Source organism: Emys orbicularis, chromosome 8, assembly GCF_028017835.1.
Source record: "Emys orbicularis isolate rEmyOrb1 chromosome 8, rEmyOrb1.hap1, whole genome shotgun sequence".
Taxonomy (NCBI): domain Eukaryota; kingdom Metazoa; phylum Chordata; order Testudines; family Emydidae; genus Emys; species Emys orbicularis.
Window position 1 is genome coordinate 83094631 of NC_088690.1, and position 24737 is coordinate 83119367.

The following is a 24737-nucleotide window of genomic DNA, read 5'->3' on the forward strand; positions in this document are numbered from 1 at the left end:
CGCTGCTGTTGTGAGCATTGTAAACACATCGCGCATTATCCTGCAGTATGTGGAGAACCTGCAAAAGCAGGCGAGGAGGCGACAGCAGCGCGGTGACGAGAGTGAGGAGGACACAGACACAGACTTCTCTCAAAGCATGGGCCCTGGCAATTCGGACATCATGGTGGTAATGGGGCAGGTTCATGCCATGGAACGCCGATTCTGAGCCCAGGAAACAAGCACAGAGTGGTGGGACCGCATAGTGTTGCGGGTCTGGGATGATTCCCAGTGGCTGCGAAACTTTCACATGCGTAAGGGCACTTTCATGGAACTTTGTGACTTGCTTTCCCCTGCCCTGAAGCGCAAGAATACCAAGATGAGAGCAGCCCTCACAGTTGAGAAGCAAGTGGCGAAAGCCCTCTGGAAGCTTGCAACGCCAGACAGTTACCGGTCAGTCGGGAATCAATTTGGAGTGGGTAAATCTATTGTGGGGGCTGCTGTGATCCAAATAGCCAATGCAATCACTGAGCTGCTGCTATCAAGCATAGTGACTCTGGGAAATGTGTAGGTCATAGTGGATGGCTTTGCTGCAATGGGGTTCCCTAACTGTGGTGGGGCAACAGACGGAACGCATATCCCTATCTTGGGACCGGATAACCTTGGCAGCCAGTACGTAAACCGCAAAAAGGGGTACTTTTCAATGGTGCTGCACTGGTGGATCACAAGGGATGTTTCACCGACATCAACGTGGGATGGCCGGGAAAGGTGCATGACGCTCGCATCTTCAGGAACTCTGGTCTGTTTGAACAGCTGCAGGAAGGAACTTACTTCCCAGACCAGAAAATTACCGTTAGGGATGTTGAAATGCCTATAGTTATCCTTGGGGACCCAGCCTACCCTTAATGCCATGGCTCATGAAGCCATACACAGGCACCCTGGACAGTAGTAAGGAGAAGTTCAACTATAGGCTGAGCAAGTGCAGAATGGTGGTAGAATGTGCATTTGGACGTTTAAAAGCTCGCTGGTGCAGTTTACTGACTAGGTTAGACTTCAGCGAAACCAATATTCCCATTGTTATTGCTGCTTGCTGAATGCTCCACAATATCCGTGAGAGTAAGGGGGAGACGTTTATGGCAGGGTGGGAGGTTGAGGCAAATCGCCTGGCAGCCGATTACGCGCAGCCAGACACCAGGGCGATTAGAAGAGCACAGCTGCGCGCCATGCGCATCAGAGAAGCTTTGAAAACCAGTTTCATGACTGGCCAGGCTACGGTGTGACAGTTCTGTTTGTTTCCTCTTGATGAAAACCCGCCCCCTTGGTTGACTCTACTTCCCTGTAAGCCAACTGACCTCCCCCCTTCGATCACCGGTTTCAGAGGCAATAAAGTCATTATTGTTTCCAAATCATGCATTCTTTATTAATTCATCACAAAAATTGGGGGAAAACTTGCAAGGTAGCCCGGGAGGGGTGGGTGAGGAGGGAAGCACCGGGTGGGGTGGTGGATGAGGGCAGGAGGGAAGGACAAGGCCACAGTACAGTTCAAAACTTATTAATGCCAGCCTTCTGTTGCTTGGGCAATCCTCTGGGGTAGAGTGGCTGGGTGCCCGTAGCCTCCCCCCGGCGTTCTTGGGCATCTGGGTAAAGAGGATATGGAACTTGGGGAGGAGGGCAGGCGGTTATACAGGGGCTGCAGCGGCAGTCTGTGCTCCTGCTGCCTTTCCTGCAGCTCCATCAGATGCCTGAGCATGTCAGTTTGCTCCCCCATTAGCCTCAACATTGCATCCTGCCTCCTCTCAGTGTGCTCCTCCCTCCTCTCATCGCATTCATTTAACGCTTTCCTGGACTCTGCCATTGTTTGCCTCCACTCATTCTGCTGAGCTCTTTCAGTGCGGGAGGACTGCATAAGCTCTGAGAACATGATGTTGCGAGTGCGTTTTTTTCGCCTTCTAATCTGCACTAGCCTCTGGGATGGAGATGATAGGGGGAGCGTAGAAACATTTGCAGCTGGAGGAGGGAAAAGGTCGCATTTTGCCTCTTATATTGAGTGCCTGCTGGTTTGGTGTGAGACATCACACATGCTCGGCTGGGCAACAGAATTCGGCTTGCAGGCAGCCATGGTAAGGCAAAGGGTTTCAGATTCTTCACGCTTCATAACTTGTGGGAACAGTTTCAAACAGCAGTGTCCTCCTTTCCCATACCAAGCAAAGCCCGTTGGGTTGGCCATTTAAAAGGAGGAGCTGCGGTTTTAGGGTGAATGTGCAGCACAATCCAACCTCCCCCTCCAATTCTCTGGGATGATCGCTTCACCCACACACACACCACGTGGCTAGTATCAGGGAAGATCCCTGTCAGCCAAACGCAAACAGCCCAGCAGGAACGGGCACCTCTGAATGTCCCCTTAAACAAATATCCTGTATTTCAACCAAGTGACCATGAATGATATCACTCTCCTGAGGCTAACACAAAGAGATAAAGAATGAATATTGCTTGAATGTTTTGTGCTGCAATTATTCCAGACTACTTGCTACTGGCTTGGTGTGGTAAATTAATCATTAAACACACTTGCTTTTAAACCCTGTATTATATTTACAAAGGTACACTCACCAGAGGTGCCTTCTCCAGCTTCATGGTCCGGGAGCCTGCCTTGCGGGGGTTGGGAGGGTATTGGCTCCAGGGTGATGAACAGTTCCTGGCTCCCGGGGAGAAGGGATTCTCCACTTGCCTGCGGTGCGCTATCCTCAACCTCCTCCTCATCTTCCTCATCCACAAAATCCTCATCCCTGTTGCGTGAGACTCCCCCCTTGCAGGTGTCCACAGACAGTGGTGGGGTAGTGGTAGGGGCCACCCCTAGAATTGCATGCAGCTCATCATAGAACCAGCATGTATGGGGCTCTGACCCAGAGCGACCGTTTGCATCCTTTGTTTTTTGGTAGGCTTGCCTCAGCTCCTTAACTTTCACCCGGCACTGCTGTGTCCCCCTGTTGTAGCCTCTGTCCATCATGCCCTTGGAGATTTTGGCAAATATACTGGCATTTTGTCTTTTGGAACAGAGTTCTGCCTGCACGGATTCTTCTCCCCATACAGCAAACAGATCCAGTACCTCCCGTTCGGTCCATGCTGGAGCTCTTTTGCGATTCTGGGACTCCATGGTCACCTGTGCTGATGAACTCGCCATGCTGGCCAAACAGGAAATTAAATTCAAAAGTTCCCGGGGCGTTTCCTGTATAACTGGCCAGTGCATCTGAGTTGAGAGTGCTGTCCAGAGCAACTACCTTAGTGGAGCAATCTGGGATAGCTCCTGGAGGCCAATACCGTCAAATTGCATCCACACTACCCCAAATTCAACCCAGCGAGGTTGATTTTAGCACTAAACCCCTCGCCGGGGAGGAGTACAGAAATCGATTTTTAAGAGCCCTTTAAGTCAACAAAACAGGCTTGGTCGTGTAGATGGGTGCAGGGTTAAATCGACCTAACGCTGCTAATTTTGACCTAAACTCGTAGTGTAGACCAGGGCTAAGTTTAAAGTCAGTAACTGTTTGGATACAATGTCTCAATTTAAAAAAAATATATATTTACAGGGCAGGCGGCTTCAACTTATAAAGAATGTTTGGAAAGTGCAACCTTGCTATGATACAGTATAATACCTACATCTCTGAACCACTCTCTGGTGAAGGATAAGGTTAGTAGGAGCCAGAACCAACATGTGCATCTTGGTTTGTCTGACATAACTGTTACATTTCCTCAAGTCCATGATGGGACTAAGGTAGTCTCTTTTTAGATGTAGTACTTTTAATACAAACGCTTCTTTCTGTTCTCTTTGGCTACTCATTGTACATCTCCCATCACCAACAAACGAACAAGTAGTAAAGAGAGATAGGAGAAAATGATGAGTGGATGGTAATTACATTTCCTCCTGAAGCATCTTCCGTTAAGTCGTTGTTGTTTTTTTGCTGGCAAAACTCAGTTTTCAGGAGGGGTTAAGAAAGTACCCAGTGAAAGATACTGTGTCTTCCACTTGTTAAAGAAGCCACCTAATAAAAAAGAATAACACTTCCTAGTAAACGCATATTCATTGTAATACTATTATGAAAATCCATTGTAGAGAATTAATTCATCTTTAGTGGAAACATGTGATGTGCCTCTTGTCAGTTTTACTGCCCATTCCTCCCTTCCCTCACCTAAATGTCAGAACATGAGTCCTTACTGATTTACATAAACTTAAGATAAACTACATATAGTTATAACTCAGACATACACAAAGGAGATGTAATGCAATATCTAGTTATGCTCCAATGCTATATGTCTTGAGTAGTTGTAGTATGTTAAAAGGTGAGAGTGCAATAAAGGTAAATAGCATTGTGCATTATTTCCTGTAATTTATTGTGGAAGACACACGAGATACTATCTCCTGAAGTTAAGCTTAACAAAGTAAGTCTTCATTTTTCAAGTCATGCCCACTTAACTATGATTCTGTAAAAAGGGTTATAGCAATATAAATAATGCCATCCAAATTCCCAAGGATTAAGTTCTGCTTGTTCAAAAGTGACATGGTAAGTATGATAAAAAAGTAACCAGTTTCATAGTTTAAGAGCCACTTGATTTTCAGTCAGCTTTTTGTGGTCAGGATGTTCTGCTTCTGGTATTAACTAAACTCATTTATTTCCTCTTCAAAATGAATCTTAAAATATTTAAATTAAACCAAAATCTTCATATTCTGTAGCTTTGTCAGGAGTCCAAGTTGTCAAGATAGAGATCAATATCTCAATGATAAAAACATATACTCAAAATTAAAGTTAACAAACCACATATACAAGTTTAAGAATGATTTTAATATTAATAAAATAATGTAATATAAAGTAGTTGTCTCAGAACAATTCCTCAGCTACTTGTGTTACAACATAGCACAAGGATTACTTTCCAGTGCGAAAAAAGTAGCTGATCTGATTTACAAATAATTTTTTCCCATCAAGATTATATATCCCAAGAAAGATTTCCCACCTCTTTGAAGTTTATATCTCTTCACTATTTGGCTTATGGTTACAGAAGTACATATCTAAGGTGAAAGTTAATTTGTATTTCAAATCAGCTAGGCACTATACTGTAGGTTAAGTTTTACGCTGCAGTACTACAGTATGAGTAACACTTGACTTGAATAAGCAGAACTGCGGATGAAAAAAAAAAATCTTTGGAACTTTGGTTCTAGGGGAATCTGACACTTTTGGCAGCATCGCGAAAAAGATGGCCAAACTTATTTATAGAACAATCTAAGTAGCATCTAAAACTAAAGAAGCCTTATACAGTAGAAACTGTCAGGCAATCAATAAGTTTTGAATATGGGAACAGTAACACTAAAGGATGACTCAAAGATGCTTGGAAATAATACTGTTTGGTAAAGTTGCCCAGCTGGGAATAAAATTTATTGGCTGGATTAATCAATTTGGCAGGGAAGAGCAATGCTGCTGTTTAAGTATCAGTATAAAAATATTCACTAAGCTAGCTGACAATTTATAAAACTGTATTGATGAAAGCAATATTGGAGGCAGTTGACCAATGCAGACTTTTAAGTTCTGTATGTTTAGCCTTTCACACTTAGTCTTCACATATGAAAACTTTAACCTATTTTAATTCTTTATTAGTAGTAACATGCCAGCTTTGCCTGCCAAGGTTTACCTTGGTACGTATTTGGAACAGTCTCAAGTATGTTCATTCAAGAATCATTAGAGACAGAAGGAACCCCTTGCAAGTGTCACTCTTCTCTGGGGGCTATCGGGTTTTTCTGGGTAAGGATTGCCTATTTGAATAGACGATTCAGAAAACTGTGAACTAATATTTCTGTATGTATAGACTGCTACACAAGTAGTTTTAAACCACATTTTCTCTGGCTATTAACAATTAGATGCCCTGCCCCCCTTGACCTCAAATATGAAAGGTTTAGGACAGTTGTTTTCAATCTGTGGTCCATGAACCCGTGGGGGGCCACAGACTATATCTCAGATTTCCAAAGGGGGCCGAACCGCCATTCAATTTTATTTTTTTTTGGAGTCTGCAAATGAAAAAAGGTTGAAAATCACTGGTTTAGGGCAATAAAAACCTGTACTCATTTAGTCATTTATGGATCAAGACTGAAATGAACTAGAGACATAGCTTTACAACTGGAAGGCGGTTGTTAGCTCTTGCTGTACATCATCCATTCAATTCTTACTTTACAACTCAAGTCTAATTCTACTCTAAGGCAGCACATCTCCCTTTGATTTTATACTTGCTTAACACAGTATTTTAACATTCCAGAACTGAATTTTGGATTATTTTAGAAAGAAAAGCCCCAGGGGGGGGGGGGGGGACTAAGCTTTTACATGGATGAACTCTTGAGAGTCAAATAAAACCAAAAGTTGTCAATATTTCCTTTGGTGAAAATCATGGACAGTTTTCATGTACAAGACCAAGAAAAGCAGGTTGATGACAGCTAAAGTCACCGATTTACTGCTATCAAACAACATCAGAGATACACTCCCCTTCTTTGCTATCACTTACCTGCTAAGTTCTAAGGATACCCAAATGGCAGTGGCTCAAGAATTTTAAAACAGAATAGCAGCACTAAAGTAGTATGCAAGGGTGGGAAGGGGTTGTAGGGATTAAGTACTTAGAGCCACTTCAAGTTAATTATAAATTTTAAATCAATTTAAGATTTAAAAAGAAAATTCATGATTGTGGATTTAGTATTCATACAAGTGATGTGAATGCAAACTTACCAGCACAGCTTTGACAATACATCTCAGTCCTTATGTGTAATATACTCTGCAGTTCTATACCTGAAAGGCAGGTCTCCTATTCCATAGGTTTTCATTCTCATCTCCCACAGAAAGATGATCTAGCCCAGGGGTCGGCAACCTTTCAGAAGTGGTGTGCCGAGTCTTCATTTATTCACTCTAATTTAAGGTTTCGCATGCCAGTCATACATTGTAACGTTTTTAGAAGGTCTCTTTCTATAAGTCTATAATATATAACTAAACTATTGTTGTATGTAAAGTAAACAAGGTTTTTAAAATGTTTAAGAAGCTTCATTTAAAATTGAATTAAAATGCAGAGCCCCCCGGACCGGTGGCCAGGACCCGGGCAGTGTGAGTACCACTGAAAATCAGCTTGCGTGCCGCCTTCAGCACGCGTGCCATAGGTTGCCTACCCCTAATCTAGCCCATGGTCTGAGGTTATTTTTAAGAAGCTACCCTAAGCCACTGTTCAAGTGCCCAGAATGATAATTTGGTTAATTTATATATAGCTTATGAATTCTGTTTGATATCAGACTGTTTGTGCAAGGTGGTGAAGTCCATTTTGAATGTGGGGCTTGCCGCCTTCTGCTATTTTACCTCCATTTTGGACTGAAATTCAAGTATGACAATGGAGTGAACCTGAAGAAGTTCCATTTGAATTTGACCACCTTGGAACAATAGGAAAGTTGTATCCTTTGGGAAGCAAATTTCTCTAACTTTTCTGTAGGTTTTGGGGCCTGGAATTTTCTCTCAGAGGCAGAACATCGGAACCAGACATTTGTGTTAGGATTTATAAACAAGAAATTCATAGGGTGAGTGAGAGGAACAAAAGGGGCGTATAGTTCTGATATAGGGAAGTGTTTTTAACTGTGGAACCAGCCAATGGCAAAGCACGCTGACCTGTAGAAGACAGACTCCATAATTCCAAAAAAAAAAAAAAAAACAAAAAAAAAAAAAAAAAAAAAAGCTATATGCCACAGAAGGATCCTGGACACTGAAAAGGACTTGGACTTAAGTCCAGAGAAAGCTCCCAAAGGATAAGGAAACTGAGGCAGGGAAATGAATGTAAGATTTTATTATTTTTGTCTCACTCTAATGTAATTATACTTAAACCATTGCAAAACCCGTGTTTTACATACTATACCTATTACACATCACCGAAGAGGTGAACTGTAAACCCAGAGCCCCCACCAGGTTGGAACTCTGGTAGAACATACGGTGCAGCCAATAGGGAATCAACACTGGTCCTGGGGCAGCTGGGCAATGTGGTCCCATTTCTTTGAAAGGGTAACAGTCTGTGCCCAAGAAGTGCACCAGGAGACCAAGGAAAAAGACAGGGATGCCACCTACTCAGTTGAAAGGAAGATTAAGAGCTCAACAAGGCCCAGTGTGGAGGGACACAAATAGCCTGGTCAGTGTCCAGGCAGGGGCAGCTCTACCACGGCTGAGATATGAGGTAAGTGATTTAAAAAAAAATTAAAAAAGAGAAGGCATCTGTACAACACAAGCTAAGAAAAAAATTAACTGAATTGCTGAAAGTACAACAGGATTATACATCAATGGCCATGTTCTATTGCTGGATAAGACTCATGCTGTGTAATAAGTTTACCTTTGATTTTAGTCACCTCAGTTTTCTAATGAGTTGATTACCTGCAACTAACAGAAAAACTTGGATCCACTTTGGTGTAAGTGCTGAACACATTTAGGAGCCTAACTTCAGACACCCACATTTTGGAGTGTTTACATTTCCAGTTTGGTGCACACAGTTTTCAATGGAAGTTTCAGGGGATTAATGCCAGGCAGGGAAGGGGGTAGGGGAAATCAGGGCACAAGTGCATAAAGACTTACTCAACAAGTTTATCAGTGGGTAAAAACTACTGGAATAATTTCCCAACTAAGACTTTCAGAAATCTTAGGTACAAAGGCTATTGGCAAGAACTTGTATGGGCTGAATTAGCCACTAGGGGGAACCAGAGCAACTGTAGCAATTATCATACTTCAAATTTAATTAAGTAGTTTAGAAGTCTTAATTGGGAACACAAACATCCATTAGAATTAACCTGCACATTATCTGCATATTTATTCCCAAGTACAATGTGCAAGTTGCAATAATCCATTTATTGTTACAGAAAGCTTACACGTTTTGTATTCTACAAATAAAATTAAACAGAAAAAAGTAATTACATTAACAGCAGTAATAAACTTTTAGTACATAGTCAGTTTTTACACACAGAATATTACAAAAAGATTTCCTGAATTTTTTTTTTTTTTAGAATTTTACATTTAGAAAACTAAGCACTTTGTCATACAATGCAACATTTATCGACACCTTCAAAAGGAATAAAGCAAGGTTTATTTTAATTGCTGGTACATTTATAAGATCCTTCCTAGCATTTCAAATGCACCCCACGTTCATATGACTTTTAAAGAGGATGTTAAATGTGGGATTTAAGTATATAGGGTGTGCTGAAAAATCAGAAATTGCTACACACTGGGGGAAAATGTAGCTTTGAAAGGTGCCCATTTAAAACAATTAAAACAACCTTTAGGAATTTAACAACATTAGTATTTATTGTTCTCTCTCTATCTTCCCTTCCATCAGTCCAGTGTCACAATATTTTATTCACTAGAGAAATATGCAGTCCTACTCGGTTTACACCTGTATTTATTATATAGCTTCACAGGATGTCCATAGTCAACTCTAGTCATTCTAAACTGAGCTACACTTTTGGAAACCCAAAACTACTAATGATTAGGGTCTTAACTAAAATTCAGGATGAGACAACATTTTGGGTCAAGTTACCAAAGAGAATTTATTTTTGTGGCACTTCTGAGGTTAACCAAATAGGGATGGTGAGAGCCCTGCATAATACAAGCCATAATATTAATAATTGTTCATGAAACCGAAGGCAGATACACAGGTTTCTTAAAATGCAAAGTATATGTACATTAAAAATGGTACACTATGTATTCATTGCTTCACAACAGAATCTTTAAGGCAAGACTAAGTTTCCAGATTTGCTCTGGAAAAACTGAGTTTTATTGCTGAGGACATTGTGTTTCAGGAGTTGGTTTAGAAGACACATATAATGTAGTGTATGTTTTCTTTCGTGTTTTCTTCTCAGGCTTGATTGTTTTTTCACTCAGGTCTTCATTTTCCACAGTTTCAAGTCTGGATCCATCTGTTAACCTACAGGCAAAGCATCCATTCTAAATACATATTTAATTAAAGAAGAAAATCAAGGCTGAGGGTCTCATTTTAACTTAGATCAAGCAGCAAAATGGAATACCAATTGCCCTATCCACAAGAGAAAGTGAGGTCAGCTAGTATTTTTACTACAAGATTTGAAAACATCAAAACTGTTTTGAATTCACATAGCAATGTTCCCCATCTTTACTTTGCCACTTTAAAAAGCTTTTGGTTTCCAATTTGTCTGATCTACTGAACCAGTTTGAAACTGATGATTGAAGATGGTAACTGGTTATCAGCATGGAAACAAAATCATGCCATACGTGGAACAAAAAAAAAATGAACACAAGTCACACAGAAAAGCACAAGTTCCAGGAGAACGCTACCTATCAGTTCCTGATTTGCCACTATATGGTCGTATGTAATGTGTTAAAGCTATAATTCAACTTTTGTATTGTAACAGACAAAAATATAGGGCCAAACTCTGTACAAACAATTTAAATAGAAACTGGGAATGGCTGAGCCATTACAAACATTGAATCTATCTCCCCATGTAAGTACTCTCACACTTCTTATCAAACTGTCTGTACTGGGCTATCTAGATCACTTCAAAAGTTTTTTTCCCCCTCTTACTTAATTGGCCTCTCAGAGTTGGTAAGACAACTCCCACCTTTTCATATTATATATATATATATATATATATATATATATATATATATATATATATATATATATATATATATATATATATATATATAAATAAAATCTCCCCTCAATATATGTTCCATTCTATGCATCCGAAGAAGTGGGCTGTAGCCCACAAAAGCTTATGCTCAAATAAATTTGTTAGTCTCTAAGGTACCACAAGTACTCCAATTTCCATCCAGTCTCTCTGCTACAGTAGCCTCTGTCCTGATGGCCATGAACACCTTGAAAGCTCAATCAGTTTTTATTGACTTATTTGGTCTCAAAGTTTATCATAATTTGCCAAAGCTATGTTTTTAATCTGCCTGTAGTCTAAATGGGGGGGGGGGGGGGAGAGAATGTTGGCTGCCACACTGTAAGGTGTAAGACCTCCATTAAGACAGGTTCTCAGACTTCAAGCTACAACTACACAAGTTTTCAAACTGCATAATAACTAATTAAGCTAACGATTATAATTGATTTTTTACAAGCTTGTCAACTTTCAGTACATCAGACATGTCATGTTGAGTCATATTGCTTGTAATCCATTTCCAACATATAGAAGGAATTATTCAGTTATTCTCCAATAGGTCTTGCCCATCATATGGCGCTGGCCCCTCATTTACTGCTGCTATATAGCCATTTTCAATGCAAATGGTTTTCCTATTATTTTTCCCATGTAAACAAGTGCTGCAGTTGTCAGAGATCACTTGCCATGGAAAGGGAGGAACAGCATAAGATCCACACATTTGGGTAAAGAAATCTAATTCTGGGGACTTGAAAAGCTTTATTGGAACGCGAACCTGACTTCTAGAGTCCTCACCCGACCCCATCTATCTGCAAAACATCCCACTTAGTTTTTACACCAAATATAATGGCATAAAATTATCACCAGTTGTGGTATGCTGCACACAAGTCCCTGAAAACACTCATTTCTCACCTTCAATAAGCCTCAAAACTGCAGGCCAAGAGCTAGGCTCCCTGTGTAATCTTTACAAGTTAACAAAGGAGAGATTTCTTATCTTACAGCAATTTGAATTCTTTTAGATGGTTTTTGTCCCCCCATAGGATGCAAGTGCCCATACGCTCTTGAAAGGAAAATGCAAAGTACTGCTTGCAGGCCACACCTGCGCAGAACACTTTGTGATCCAAACAAGGGGATAATAGGCAGGTGCGAGCCCATCACCAATCAGTTCCTTCACAGCAACAAAGCCAGAGACTCCATAGCAGAGGGGAAGGAGGGAGGTGGAGCTCCCACAGGGACAAGTTACTGTAAGGTAAGTAACCTCTCTTTCTTCGAGTACGTGTCTCTGTGGGCACTCCCCCATAGGAGACTCCCAAGCAGTAATTCAAAAGGTGGTGGGTACTGGGAAGGTAAGTCAAGAACTGTTGAGAGAACTGCATCACCAAAGGCAGGGTTGTCTCTGGAAGCAGGTAAGGTGGCATTAGGCTTGGCAAAGGTCTGAAGAGAAGACCAAGTTGCAGTCTTGCAGATTTCTGCTCTGGGAACATCTTTTAGTAGACATGGACTGAGCTCTAGTGGAGGACTGTGCCCCAATTATTTCCTAACAGGTCAAAATACAACCCAAAACTCACTTTGACAACTACTGCAGAGAAATACATTGGCCCTTCATTCTTTCTGCAAATGAGGTTACTCACGATGTTCAGTAACTGAGGTTTTCCGAGATGGTTGTCCCTGCAGGTGCTCCACTTTAGGTGTCTTCATGCCCTGCGCTTGTAATCGGAGATTTGTGGTAGCTGCACCCGGTTGGTCCGCGCATGCGCCATTGCCATTTTGTGCTGCTCTGAGTGGTTACATAGTGGTGCACAGTCAACCGTCCCTCTGTTCCTTCTCTACGCTGGAGTTTCATGCAGTTTCTCTAAAGGGAGGGGAGGAGGGAGGGCTTGTGGAGCACCCACAGGAATCACCATCTTGAAGAACCTCAGTTATGGCACAAGGTGAGTAACCTTTTCTTCTTCGAGGAGTGTCCCTGTGGGTGCTCCACTTTAGGTGACTGTTGAGCAGTGCCCCTCAGTGGGGGGGCGGGGGGAGAAGAGGGGCTTCAGAGTTGCAGTATGTATGGCAGATAACACCTTGAGTCCAAAGCGAGTGTCCAAAGCTGATTGTTGCTCTAAGGCATAGTGTTTCGTGAATGCATGGGCTGATGCCTAAGTTGCTGCTCTGCAAATGTCAACCATAGGGACATTATTGAGGAAGGCTACTGATGTCCAAAGTACTCTGGTAGAGTTCATTGGGACTGGCAGATGAGAGTTTTGATAACAGAGGTGGATACATCCTGATATCCACTTAGATAGTCTCTATTTTGCGATAGAACAATAGGAGAAGCTGTTATAGCAACAAATAGTCTTGGAGATTTTCTAAATGGTTTTGTTCTTTCAATGTAGAAAGCTAGAGCTCGATGAACGAACAGCGTGTGGGAGTGATGCCTCCCTTCCGTTTGCATCTGGTTTGGGAAAAAAACACAGATAAGTAGATAGGCTGATTCAGATGAAGGGGGGGAGGAGATTTTGGGTAGGGATTTGGGGTGTGGTCTTAAGGCAACTTTGTCTTTAAAGAAATTTGTGTATGGGGTGTGTGCCAGTAATGCCCCTAGTTCTCCCAGCCTTCTGGCGGATGTAATGGCAATAAGTAAGGCCACCTTCATGGATAAGTGGAGGAGTGAGTATATGGCGAGTGGCTCAAATGGTTTTCCCATAAGCCCATGTAGGACAAGTTTGAGCTCCCACATGGGCAAAGGGTTCCTTATTGTGGGGTAGGCATTCTCAATGCCCTTAAGAAAGCGTTTAATCATTGGGTGGGCAAATATAGTGGCTCAATCCACTTTGTCGTAGAAAGAGGTAATAGCTGCCAAGTGTACCTTGCTGAAGCTTGTGGAGAGCCCCGGTTTTTTTAATTATAGTATGTAGTCCAGGACCCTTGGTAGAGGGCAAGATGTTGGTAAGATCTGTTTATCTTGACACCAAACACTGAATCATTTCCACTTATGGATATAGGTCTTCCTTGTACTCACTCTCCGACTGTTCATTAATATATCTTTTACTTCATCTGAACAGGCCTCCTCAACCACAGTCAGCCATGGAGTAACCAGGCTGTGAGGTGGAGTGGCAGACGTGTCCTGCATATTGTGATAGAAGGTGAGGTACTAGGGGAAGGGTTCGAGGCGGGCTCACCGCCATCTGAAGGAGATATGGAAACCATGTTTGTCTGGGCCATGTAGGAGCTATCAGAATGACACTGGATTTGTCCTCCTTGGTCTTGAGAATGACCTGGTTTAGGAGTGGGGTCAGAGGGAATGCATACATCAGTGGCACATCCCATTAGATGAGGAAATAATCACCTAGGGAGCAGTGTCCCAATCCCGCTCTGGAGCAATATTGTGGGCACTTGGTATTCTGTGCTGTTGTAAAGAGGTCTATGGTGGGAAATCCTCAGTTTGAATATGGCATGTAGAATTCTGAGATCCATCTCCCATTCGTGGGTTTGTGAGAACTCTGTTTAGGGCATCTGCTGTTGTGTTCTGAAATCCCGGAAGGTAGGATGCTGATATGTTGATGTGGTTGTTGATGCACCAATTCCAAAGTTGTATTGCTTCTGTGCATAGGGAGTATGATTGTGCTATCCCCTTGGTGGTTTATGTAAAACATGCATGGTATATTGTCCGTGAGGATCCTGATGGCTGTGTTTTTAATTAGAGGTAGAAAGTGATTGCATGCATTTCAAATGGGACTCCTGTACAGACGTTCTTTGGTTGTGTTCACCATTTTACTCTGTGTGGCGTCTATTTAGAGAGTGCCGCCATGAGAGCTAGAACTTTGGAAAAAACCCTTGGAGCGGAGGACAGGCCGAAGGGTAATACTTTGTATTGGAAATGTTTCCCTAAGGTGAACCTCAGGAATCTTCTGTGTGACGGGTGGATGGTAATATGAGTCCTCCAGATCAAGAGACAATCTCCCTTCTCTAACACTGGAATTATTGTAGATAGTGCTACTATTTTGAAACATTGTGTTCTTACGAATTGGTTGAGTTTCTGTAGATCTGAGATGGGTCTCCACCTGCCAGTCTTTTTCTGTGTTAAAAAACAATGCAAACCGCCCCCTCCCGCCCCGGTGTTGCAATGCAGGTTCCTTGGCACCGAGTTGTACGAGGTGATTTATTTCCTGTTGCAGCAGGTGCTCGTGAGAGGAGTCTCTGAAGAGGGATTGGAGGGGGCAGGGGGGGGAGAATGGATAGGTGGAATAGAGGTAAAGGGGATGGAGTAACCCTTTTGGATAAATTTCTAAAACCCATCTCTCTGTTGTGATGGTGTTCCAGACTTGGTAAAATCGTGACAAGCTATCTCCGAATTGACAGGAGACTATTTCTGTTTCCGGAGTTAGAGAGCATGGTGGTCTTGTGCCCTTGATCACACCTTGAAAATTGCTGTCTGGAGTGGACTGCTGAGATGTCGAGGGTTGACCTTGGTTTTGCCGACATCTTTGTTTATGCAGTTAATCATACTGCTTGTGGGGTTGCGAGTACAGCATTAAGTGGATCTTTGTGTACAATACCTGCCCTGTTTCTTTTTATTTGCAGGTGTATAGATGCCCAGAGATTTTAAGGTTGCCCTTGAGTCCTTGAGGGTGTGAAGGGACTCATCTGTTTTGGCCGCAAACAACTTTGGGCCTTCAAAGGGCAGATCCTCCACTGTCGACTGGAATTCCCTGGGAAAGCCGGAGAGATGTAACCAAAATGCACAGCGCATGACCACACATGTTGCTATTGACTGTGCAGCCATGTCTGCAGAGTCCAGTGAGGCCTGTAGTGCTGCCCTGGCGATGAGGTGGCCTTCTGACTTTAAACTGTTCTTTCCTCTCATCTGGCAAATGGTCAATACGTTCAGATATCTTTGAAAAGACAGTGTGAGTGTACCTGGGTAGTAAAGATGCAGAGTTTGCTATGCGGAACTGTAGCGTGCCAGACAAATATGCTTTGCGACTGTAGAGGTCTAGCCTCTTTCAGTCCTTGTTGTAAGGAGTTGTTCTGGCTTGGTGCTGATTCCCCCCTTACATTAACAGCCTCCACTACCAGGGAATTTGGTGTGGGGTGTGTAAAAAGGAATTCAGCGCCTTTGGATGGAATGTAGTATTTCTTATCAGATCTTTTGCAAGAAGGTGGCGCTATTGTGGGCATCTGCCAGATGGTTTTGGCAGGCTCCATAATAGCCTCATTGATTGGCAATGCAATTTTGGAAGAGGTGGATATCTGGAGTATAGCCAACAGATTGTACTGTGACTCTGGTAGCTCCTCCTGAGATGTCCAGAGATTCTGCTACTCTCTTAAAAAGGTCCTGGAACTGATTGAAGTTGTCCCTGTGGTGGGGGAATTATTGTTTCGTCGGGTGACAAAGACGACAGGTTAGCCGGTGGTAGGGCTTCCTGATCTGAATTTCTCTGTTTCCTCTGCCCTTCCCTCATGTGTGTCTGGAGATGGTGGTGGCGACTGCAGAGCTGTAGGTCTTGATGGGATAGGAGGTCTGCGATGTTGGGCCCCGTATTACGCCCACAGGTCCCAATAAGGCCAGTTGGGAAAGAACGGCATCGGAGGCAGAGCCCATGTGTGCCCAGACCAAGAGCACTCATCTGCAGGGTAATTCGATTGGTGGGATGGCCCCGGTTTGGGTGAGGAGGTGTGTAAACTCTCCTCGGTCTTCCTCATCCTTATCGCTTGACAGAGGTGGAGCTGAGCGAGGTGAAGTTGACAGTGGACTCAGTACTGACCAGGTTGGAGTGCTGTCGGTACTGAAGAGCGGCAACTCAGGGGTTGAGGATTCCCGCAGATCTGATTGCCATAAGAACTGGTGCAGTACCGATGGCATCGGTGTCAACATCAGCGTTGCGGCCATACACATTACAAGTGTCAGTGCTGAGGGGTTTATGCCAAGCTGTGCAGGCACCACAGGTGGCGTCACTGTGCTGCTTGGTGCTGAGCGCCTCTTCGGTTCCGTGGGTGCTGATGTGGAGGGCTTTATTGTGCCCTCTGAGGCGCTGTTAGAGCTTGCCCGCTTTGGGTCCTTTGCTCTATGAGAGCTCCCAGTGCCGGAAGGACCTGGGGTCTCAGAGTCCGATGTGCTCGGTGCCATTGGTTCGAGATAGACTTGGCAGGTGGGGATCGCTGCTTCTTAGCTGATTCCCTCCGAGTAAAAGTCTGAGCCCTCTTTTGTGTGGCCTTTTTAGGTAAGTGCTACTGGTGAGGGGCAGTAGGAGCAGGTCCTCTGTCAGAGGTTGCTGATGGAGACTGTTGGCCTGGAAGGGTCTGAGACTCAAGGTCCAAGGTCTCCATAATGAGCAATTTCAGTTGGAGATCCCTTGCCCTCCTGGTTCTGGCCGTGAGGTTTTGGCAATATGGACACTTTTGAGAAATGTGTCTCGCCGAGACACCGGACGCACTGTGCATGTCCGTCAGGTATGGGGATAGAAAGTCTGCAAGTCAGACAGTTTGAAACCCAGTGATCCAGGCATGCCGGATTAGTCTGTCTCCAAAACGCAATAGGGGACAGTCTATGGGAGCCTAAACCTAGCTTCCTACTAAGGGTAGATACAGAGAAAAGGGGGGGAAATTTTTTGGTAAAATAAATAAGATAAGGGATAACTATTTAACTGTTACTTATCCCACCACTAAAACTATAAACTATCTAATGCTAGCCTCCCCATCTTTTTTGGACCTAAAACTATAAACAATCTTTTTTGGACCTGCCCTTACATCCCAGACAGACCTTGCATTTTGAGGTATATGGGAGTCCCCCAAACACCACAGGCTACTTAAATGTCCATCACTACAGGGAAAAGACCTGTGGTAGGACTTAAACACGTGTGAGGCATAAATTTTGCTCTGGCATAAAGGTCCAGAAGTAGGAGGGGAAAAAAATCCCTCTCCAGAAGCGCGCGCGCGCACACCCCCACACACCCAAAGTAAATAACTGGGAAACAAAACAATAATGAATAAAAAGACTTCCACAAGGTGAAAAAGGCAAGAAGCTGAAACTGCCAACAGCAAAGACTTTGTCTCAAGCTATAGGCGGTTGAGCAGGAACTGAGTGGCGGCTGGCTTGTACCTGTCTATATCTTCTTATAGATATGTATAACACGAGATGTTGTTCTGTGCAGGCACAGGCCCATGAGCACTACTTTCCAGTCTCCAATCAAGAGCGCACGGGCACAAACTATGGTACCGAGGTGGATGCACTCATAGCAACATATACTCTAAGAACCATCTTACAAACTTCATGGTTGGGTAAGGAGTCTGTCCAGCTAGATTGATGAGCTTCATCTAAAAAAGCAAGTATGTTCCTGTAATACTGGGAGCTTTGCTTGCCAAGTATCTTCTTGCTAGCGCTCCCTCTGCTTGATGGCTCCCACACCCCTCCTTCCCTTGATGTCCTCTGGACCACTACCTGTAAGTCCCTCAGGCAGTTTAACTTGTACAAGAGCCCCTCTGACAGAGAATTGAAAGTGTGCTACTCTGCTCATTATCTCTTGATAATGATGTTTAGCCAGTGGTTTCTATAGTGTAAACAAACAGATGAACAGTAATTGATTAAAAATAAACAGTTAAACTATGCCTGAGCTTTTGTTTGACTCCACAAATAATCCAAGCTTTCATATTATATATATATATACACACATACATACATACATACATACACACACACATACATACATACATACACACACACACATACACACACACACACATTATATATATATATATATACACACACACACACACACACACACACAATTAATTTAAAAATGGCTGAGTTTTCTGACAAAAAATTGGTAGAAGGCCAAAACACACAGAAGGCCAATTATAATCCAGTATTCTTACATTACAAATCCTGGTGAAACATTGCCAGAAACTTTTACAAGATAGGCCCAGTATTGGATAACTGCCTCCACAAATAATAAATAGGGCCCTATCAAATTCACTGTCCATTTAGGTCAATTTCAGTCATAGGATTTTAAAAATCGTAAATTTTATGATTTCAACTATTTAAATCAGAACTGTCATGGTGGTGTAATTTTAGGGGTCCTAACTCATAAAGGATTGGGGAGGGAGGTGTCACAAAGTTATTGTAGGGGAGGTTGTAGTACTGCTACTCTTAATTCTGTGCTGCTGCTGCTGCTGGCGGCAGCGCTGGCTTCAGAACTGGGCAGCTGGAGAGCAGCGGCTGCTGGCCAGGAGCCCAGCTCTGAAAGCAGAGCCACCACCAGCAGCAGCACAGAAGTAAGGACGGCATGGTATGGCATTGCTACCCTTACTTCTGCGCTGCTGCCTGCAGAGCTGGGCCCTCAGTCAGCAGCCACCACTCTCTGGTTGCCCAGATCTGAAAGCAGCGCAGAAGTAAGGGTGGTAACACTACAACCCCTCTAAAATAACCTTGTGACCCTCATGCAACTCCCTTATCGGTCAGGAGCCCCAATTTGAGAAATGCTGGTCTCCCCTGTGAAGTCTGTATAGAGTAAAAGCACACAAAAGAGACCAGATTTCACGATCCGTGACGCATTTTTCATGGCCGTGAATTTGGTAGGGCCCTAATAATAAAACGTCACGTATGTCTGCAAGTTTCAAGCTGCAACATGTTACTGTATCATGTACCCAAGTCAAGAGTTCTGTTAAGACTATTTCTACCTTGAAGCAAACATCAACTTGCATCTTGTATGACTCAGATATTTTTCACACACACACACACACACACACACCCCCACATCAGGTAATTAAGCTTTTCACCTAAACAAAAATATATTAAGCCAACTGACAAGTCAGATATACAAACCCTCTCTACCTAACCATCAGTTCTTCTCCACCCTAAGGAAGTAAAAGGAGGATGGTACAGCAAGTATCTATAGGGAACATTAAGTGATCTCAACTCTGGTTATTGCTAAGTAAACTTCCTTTCTCCTTCACATTATTTCTTCTGCCAAGCCCCATTATAGTAAATCGTGAAACAAACAACAAGTTTATGGAAGAGAGCTGAGAAGTGATAACTAATCAGAGAATGAAGGACTGTGTATTGCCAAAATAGCATGCAATCTGGCTCCTACACAGAAAGATATTTCAGGAAAAAAGTCAATTTAAAAACTTCAAGATGGAACATCACAAATTTCAAAGAACAGACACCGAGTAAAGCAGTTGCTCCTCCCCCTGGGGATCATGAGCTAAACAGGCTTATAGAACTTTGCCAACAGGAATGAAAGCCTTGCTGTTCTCTAATGAGTTTGTACTATGGGGTGCAGGGGGCACAATCAGAATAATCCAAAAGGAAGAGTTAAATGAAATTAAAATAGCTGAGTCAGAACACTTTCCTCTTGCTGGGAAAGGAAAACCATGGAGAAAAAACCAAGATTTAATACTATAGAGGCCAAAAGCCTTAGAGTTTTGATTTTTCTTTTCTTTATCTATGCGCTATCTAGGCCAACAAAGAGGTGCAGGAGAAATAAAAAGTCTTCCCATAAATTAGAAATTTTGCTTGATTTTATTTAGTCTTCATTCCTCCACCCCCATCCTTTACTCCCCAAACCCTCCATTTGTCAGACACACTTTCCTCCTTGGCTTTAACCTCCCTTCAAACCCACAGCTGACTTCTCTAATCCACCTTTTCACCCTCAAAAATGCTACACATTTTAACTGCCTTCCATTAACCCATGAATTATGGATGTTACTTTCTCCAAAGCCTGCTGATGCTGCTTCATCAGTTAGTCATACTGAGGCACCTCTTTCACATCCAGCTTTAAGTGTTTCCTTCCCTTCTAGATAAGGCAAGATGGCCCCAAAGGAGGCCCGAAACTCCAAAAGCCATTATAACCAATTTGGCCCTCTTGGGCCTTCCCAATTTTTGACATTCCTGCTCATTCCTCCTCACCTTCCTCCTAGATGAGGGATGTGAAGTCAGTATTTAGGACTATTTACTTAAAATCAGTTGGACAATAAGCTCATAAGACTGTTTGGGAGGGGAGAGATTCTATTCTAACTACATTTGAAGCTCAAAATTGTGCCCCCCAAACCAAAACATTCAATATCTGAATTATACCACACAAGCCAGAAGTGTGCATCCAATAATTACCTTTGAGTTCCTTATATTTCTTACAAGTTGTACGTGCACTTAACTGAATCTGTGTGACCTTTTCCACATGCGTTGAAACAGACAGTTGTCACAGTTTAATTTGTTATTAAGCCCACTCTCACCCATTAAAAAGGTACTTTAGTAACTAATGCCAACAAATAGCAGAACTAAGCATCATCTTCTAGCATTAAGTCCTTCTGCACTTCCTGGCCAATATCGGATTTTGTCTTACCATATTCCCCTCTGTTCCTCTCATGACAGACTTGAGGCTACCTTGATTTTCTTCTCACCCAAGCCCTTTTCCATGCTTCTGCATATATGTAATGCCTCCAGGAACCCCACTTCCCAAGCCACAGCCCCATCATCGTTCAAAGCCTTCTTACCCCCAGTCCATTTAACCTACTAATTAAAATGGAACCTGCAAGTTCTTCCAACCCAGGGATGATTCAATGTTACCCCCATTGTGCTTTCTCAGTGTATCCCTCTATTATTCATCAGATCTTCTCTGAATTTATATTTTAAAGCTTCTCTAAATAGTGTAAATATAAAACAGTAGTTATGAAGTGCAGTAAATGAGACTTGAGTTTTGCAAAAAAAAAAAAAAAAAATTGTGATCGCACCATTTTAATTGCCTCTAATTACATCCACACAAGGAAGCAATAAAGAGGTTGCACAGGAATCTTTACTTCTAGCATTTCCTAACTTTGACCTCACAACCGTAACATTCATTCAGCATAGTTTTGTATCTGATTTCCATATGTTTTTTAAACAGTTTGTATTATGTTTGATTGTAGTATATATGGTTCCAATATAAAACATTATACTGTACTATGAACAATGCTAAATAGAAGCCTAAGAAAAAAAATATTTCAGAAACAAGTGAGGAGGGAAAAAAGGGGAAGTTTCTGAGGGGGACTATAAAGGAGATAGAGTCAACGTTAGAGGGAGTGGCTCACGTTCCTGCAGCAATTATTTTCTGGCAAACTAGCTTGCCCCATGGGGAGTTATATTCCATTCTAACTTGAAAGACTGAGGCAAGAACATGGTAAAGAGCAAAATAGTAAGGCAGCTGGACACCTCATGGAAAATGAACACTTTTTAAAGGAAACTTAGCTTTTTTCCACTCAACATTCTATTCCACCCTCCTTCCAGAACGGCTTCACTCAGCAATCTTCTCAACATGGCTACACTCTATTGTGTGCAGAACCTGACCTGAAATACTAGAGATAGCCAGCATTTTCTGATTATTTTTATTTACGTAACTTTTTGACCTATCATTAGAGCTCAAATGTGTAATATTAGCCTTCAAGTGATTTCTATGTTCTCACACATGCTCCCACATGAGAATATTAGCTTGAACAGAAAACAGAGCATCAGCAAACAGAAAGTAGCATTCCTTTTACAAAGACAAAAAGGTTGGACCTCTGTACACAGTGCTAGGTCTCTATCAATCATGACTCAAATTTTGAATAAGAGTGAAAGTTTTAGTAATTTTGACAAATATTAGTTTTCAAAACAAAAGTTGTGTTATTACATAGTCCATTAAAACATGACCTTGAATAGTAAAAAGACATTTGAAAGCTACTGGTAATCATTTTTTGTGAAGTGCAAATTTTAGGCTATGTTTTACTTTAAGTCTCAAGTTTTCGTACTATTGGAATGCAATCCCTAAAGTCCTGCCATAGTTAGTTTTGTATGGCAGCCTCAAACTGCCCACGAAAAGAAGCCTCATATTGAAGCCTGAGCAAATGAAGTCTGATCTATCATGGTTAAGTTAAAGATATACAAATTGACACTGATATTTTGAATAATAGTAAACATTAAATATCAGTTATTCCCAAGATCCAGGTTCATGATTCTAAGAGTCATTTTCATTAGCAATCATTTTAGCCTTTTTAAAGGGTTTTGAAAAGTTGAGTGTAGGCAGCCGGAACTGAGGAATTACACTGCATGCAACACTGAGAAAATAGATAAAGAAGTAGATAGCATAGTTCATGCAGCGAAAGAAAACAGATGCAGGTCTGCGCTGATTGCCATGAGCATACAGACAAGATGACACTGACCTGGAGGCAGCTGGAGTTAGAGAGTTATTTCCATTTCTTTCACTTGAACCTTTGATGTTCTCTTCTTTGATTTTAACTCTTTTCCTATCCTTCTCGGGTTCAGCCCTTTGTTGTGTTGCTGGAAGCGGAGTGATGTTCACTGGTGCTGCCACAAGTACATATTTTCTTTGAGGGTCATCACTTGGATCCAAGTTCTTGGTACATATCTTTCTTTCTTCCTTATTTTGAGATGAAAAGTGAGTAGTTTTCTCTACTGTAGCATTTTTGCTATCTCCAGGTTCAGAAGTCATGTCCACTGGAATCTTCTCCCTCCTTTTTATGCTTTTAGGGATTTTAATTAATTCTAGAGAAGAATGATAGTTATGTTTGTATACAAAGAAACATGTTGGTAATTGAAATAAACGTACATGTTCGTATAATTACTGAAACCAGCAAGATAGCATTGAATCTATTTAGGTGAGAATTTGTTTAATGCAGACCATCCCAAGATGTTTAGCTGCCTCCACGCTGATAGAGACAGACAGTGACTTTTTAGTAACATACATCTAAGAGTCCCAAAAGACTTAAATTCAAAGACGTAATTGGTACCTCTGCTTTCGCTCTCTCACCTCTATTTTAAAAATCTTTCACCAAACCCTTTTAAGCAGATATACCTAACTTCACACACCTCCTTTTATGTTTTTTGATTCTTTTGACATTTGGGCTGCTGTCCTGGTAGCTAAAACTTACTGATGACGTACTGCTCAAATAAAAGGCAGGTGCTTCTTTTAGGCAGAAGGAGCTACCTCAAACTGTACTCTATTTCCTAACTTTAGTTTCCTTTCTTCATGACCATGGACTTCTTCCACATTTGTTTCACTACACATCTGCCTATTATCTTTGCAGTACTCTTCATGTGGGCCATAGTTTCATCTCTAGGTGGGCAAGTGTGACCTCCCCTACCCTAGGGATTTCCAATTCCCTAACTTTCAAAAATGCTGATTTTTTTTTTTTTAAATGGTTATGAAGAAGCGTGACCCCATCAATCCATCTTTAAAACTTTTCTACTCTGAAGGGACCTGGAAGCCAGATAATTTTTAAGATGGTCAAAGATTTGCTGCCACCTGCTTAACTCATCTAGCAATTCGTTCTTACATCCCCTCGCATCCTTTTACCACTATTGTTGTGAAGATTCTCAGTAGTTCCCAGACTTGTTGCGTTTTTCACATTTTCTCAACCACTGTGTCACCTGAAAGCATCTTTCTTGCCTATGCCTCAGACTGATTGAAAGCTTTAATTTATTAGCAATATAAGGAAAGAACTTGCACTATATCTGTTTTCAGTCAGTGCACTGTAATTTTACAAGGCACTTGGTTACAGCTGGTATGAAAAATGCTTCAAATATTTTTATTGCAACTCAAATTCTAGTAAACTTTCTGGAGATGCAAACTCAGGATTCACAACTTTGACATGCTTCGGCAGAAAACCTGTTCTGTTCTTTTCAAAACAATTTTTGAACCACTCCACATGGTCAAAATGGTTTCAGAGTAGCAGCTGTGTTAGTTTGTAGCCGCAAAAAGAACAGGAGTACTTATGGCGCGGTCACAATGGTGCAGCACTCCCGCCGTGCCCTCTAATCTAATCTTTCAGTGTACACATCTCAACTGCTCCAAGAAATGCATAGAAAGTTTGCAATTGTCCCAAGACAACTAAGAGAAAAAAAACTAAGGGTTATACAGAGATCAGCATACCCGGCGGCTTGAAGCTAATGGAAATTTAGAAATAATCACAACAGTTCTCATTCACACTGAACTAGGCTTTGCTCCACTGCTGAAACAAGACAACAGTTACAGCTAAAAAGCCTTTTTAGCTGTAAAAGATTCTTGCAGGCAACAGAAAATAGAAAATATTACCAACGCTTCCTTTTTAGAGACAGCGTCTCGGACTGGCAGAG

The 24737-nt window shown here is 42.1% G+C and overlaps 1 protein-coding gene across 2 annotated transcripts in view; it reads right to left on the reverse strand.

The window, feature by feature from the left end:
• Positions 1–9785: 9785 nt before the first annotated feature.
• Positions 9786–24737, reverse strand: part of SPDL1 (spindle apparatus coiled-coil protein 1) — a 55372-nt gene continuing 40420 nt past the window's right edge. The window contains exons 11-12 of one of the 2 annotated variants that reach the window (XM_065409598.1): positions 22805–23147; positions 9786–9936 (exon numbers count right to left, since the gene is read on the reverse strand). In XM_065409598.1, coding sequence (XP_065265670.1) covers positions 9786–9936; positions 22805–23147 — 494 coding nt within the window. Of the gene's footprint in view, positions 9937–22599; positions 23148–24737 lie in introns of those variants that run through there. The other variant, XM_065409597.1, reaches the window with a different exon arrangement.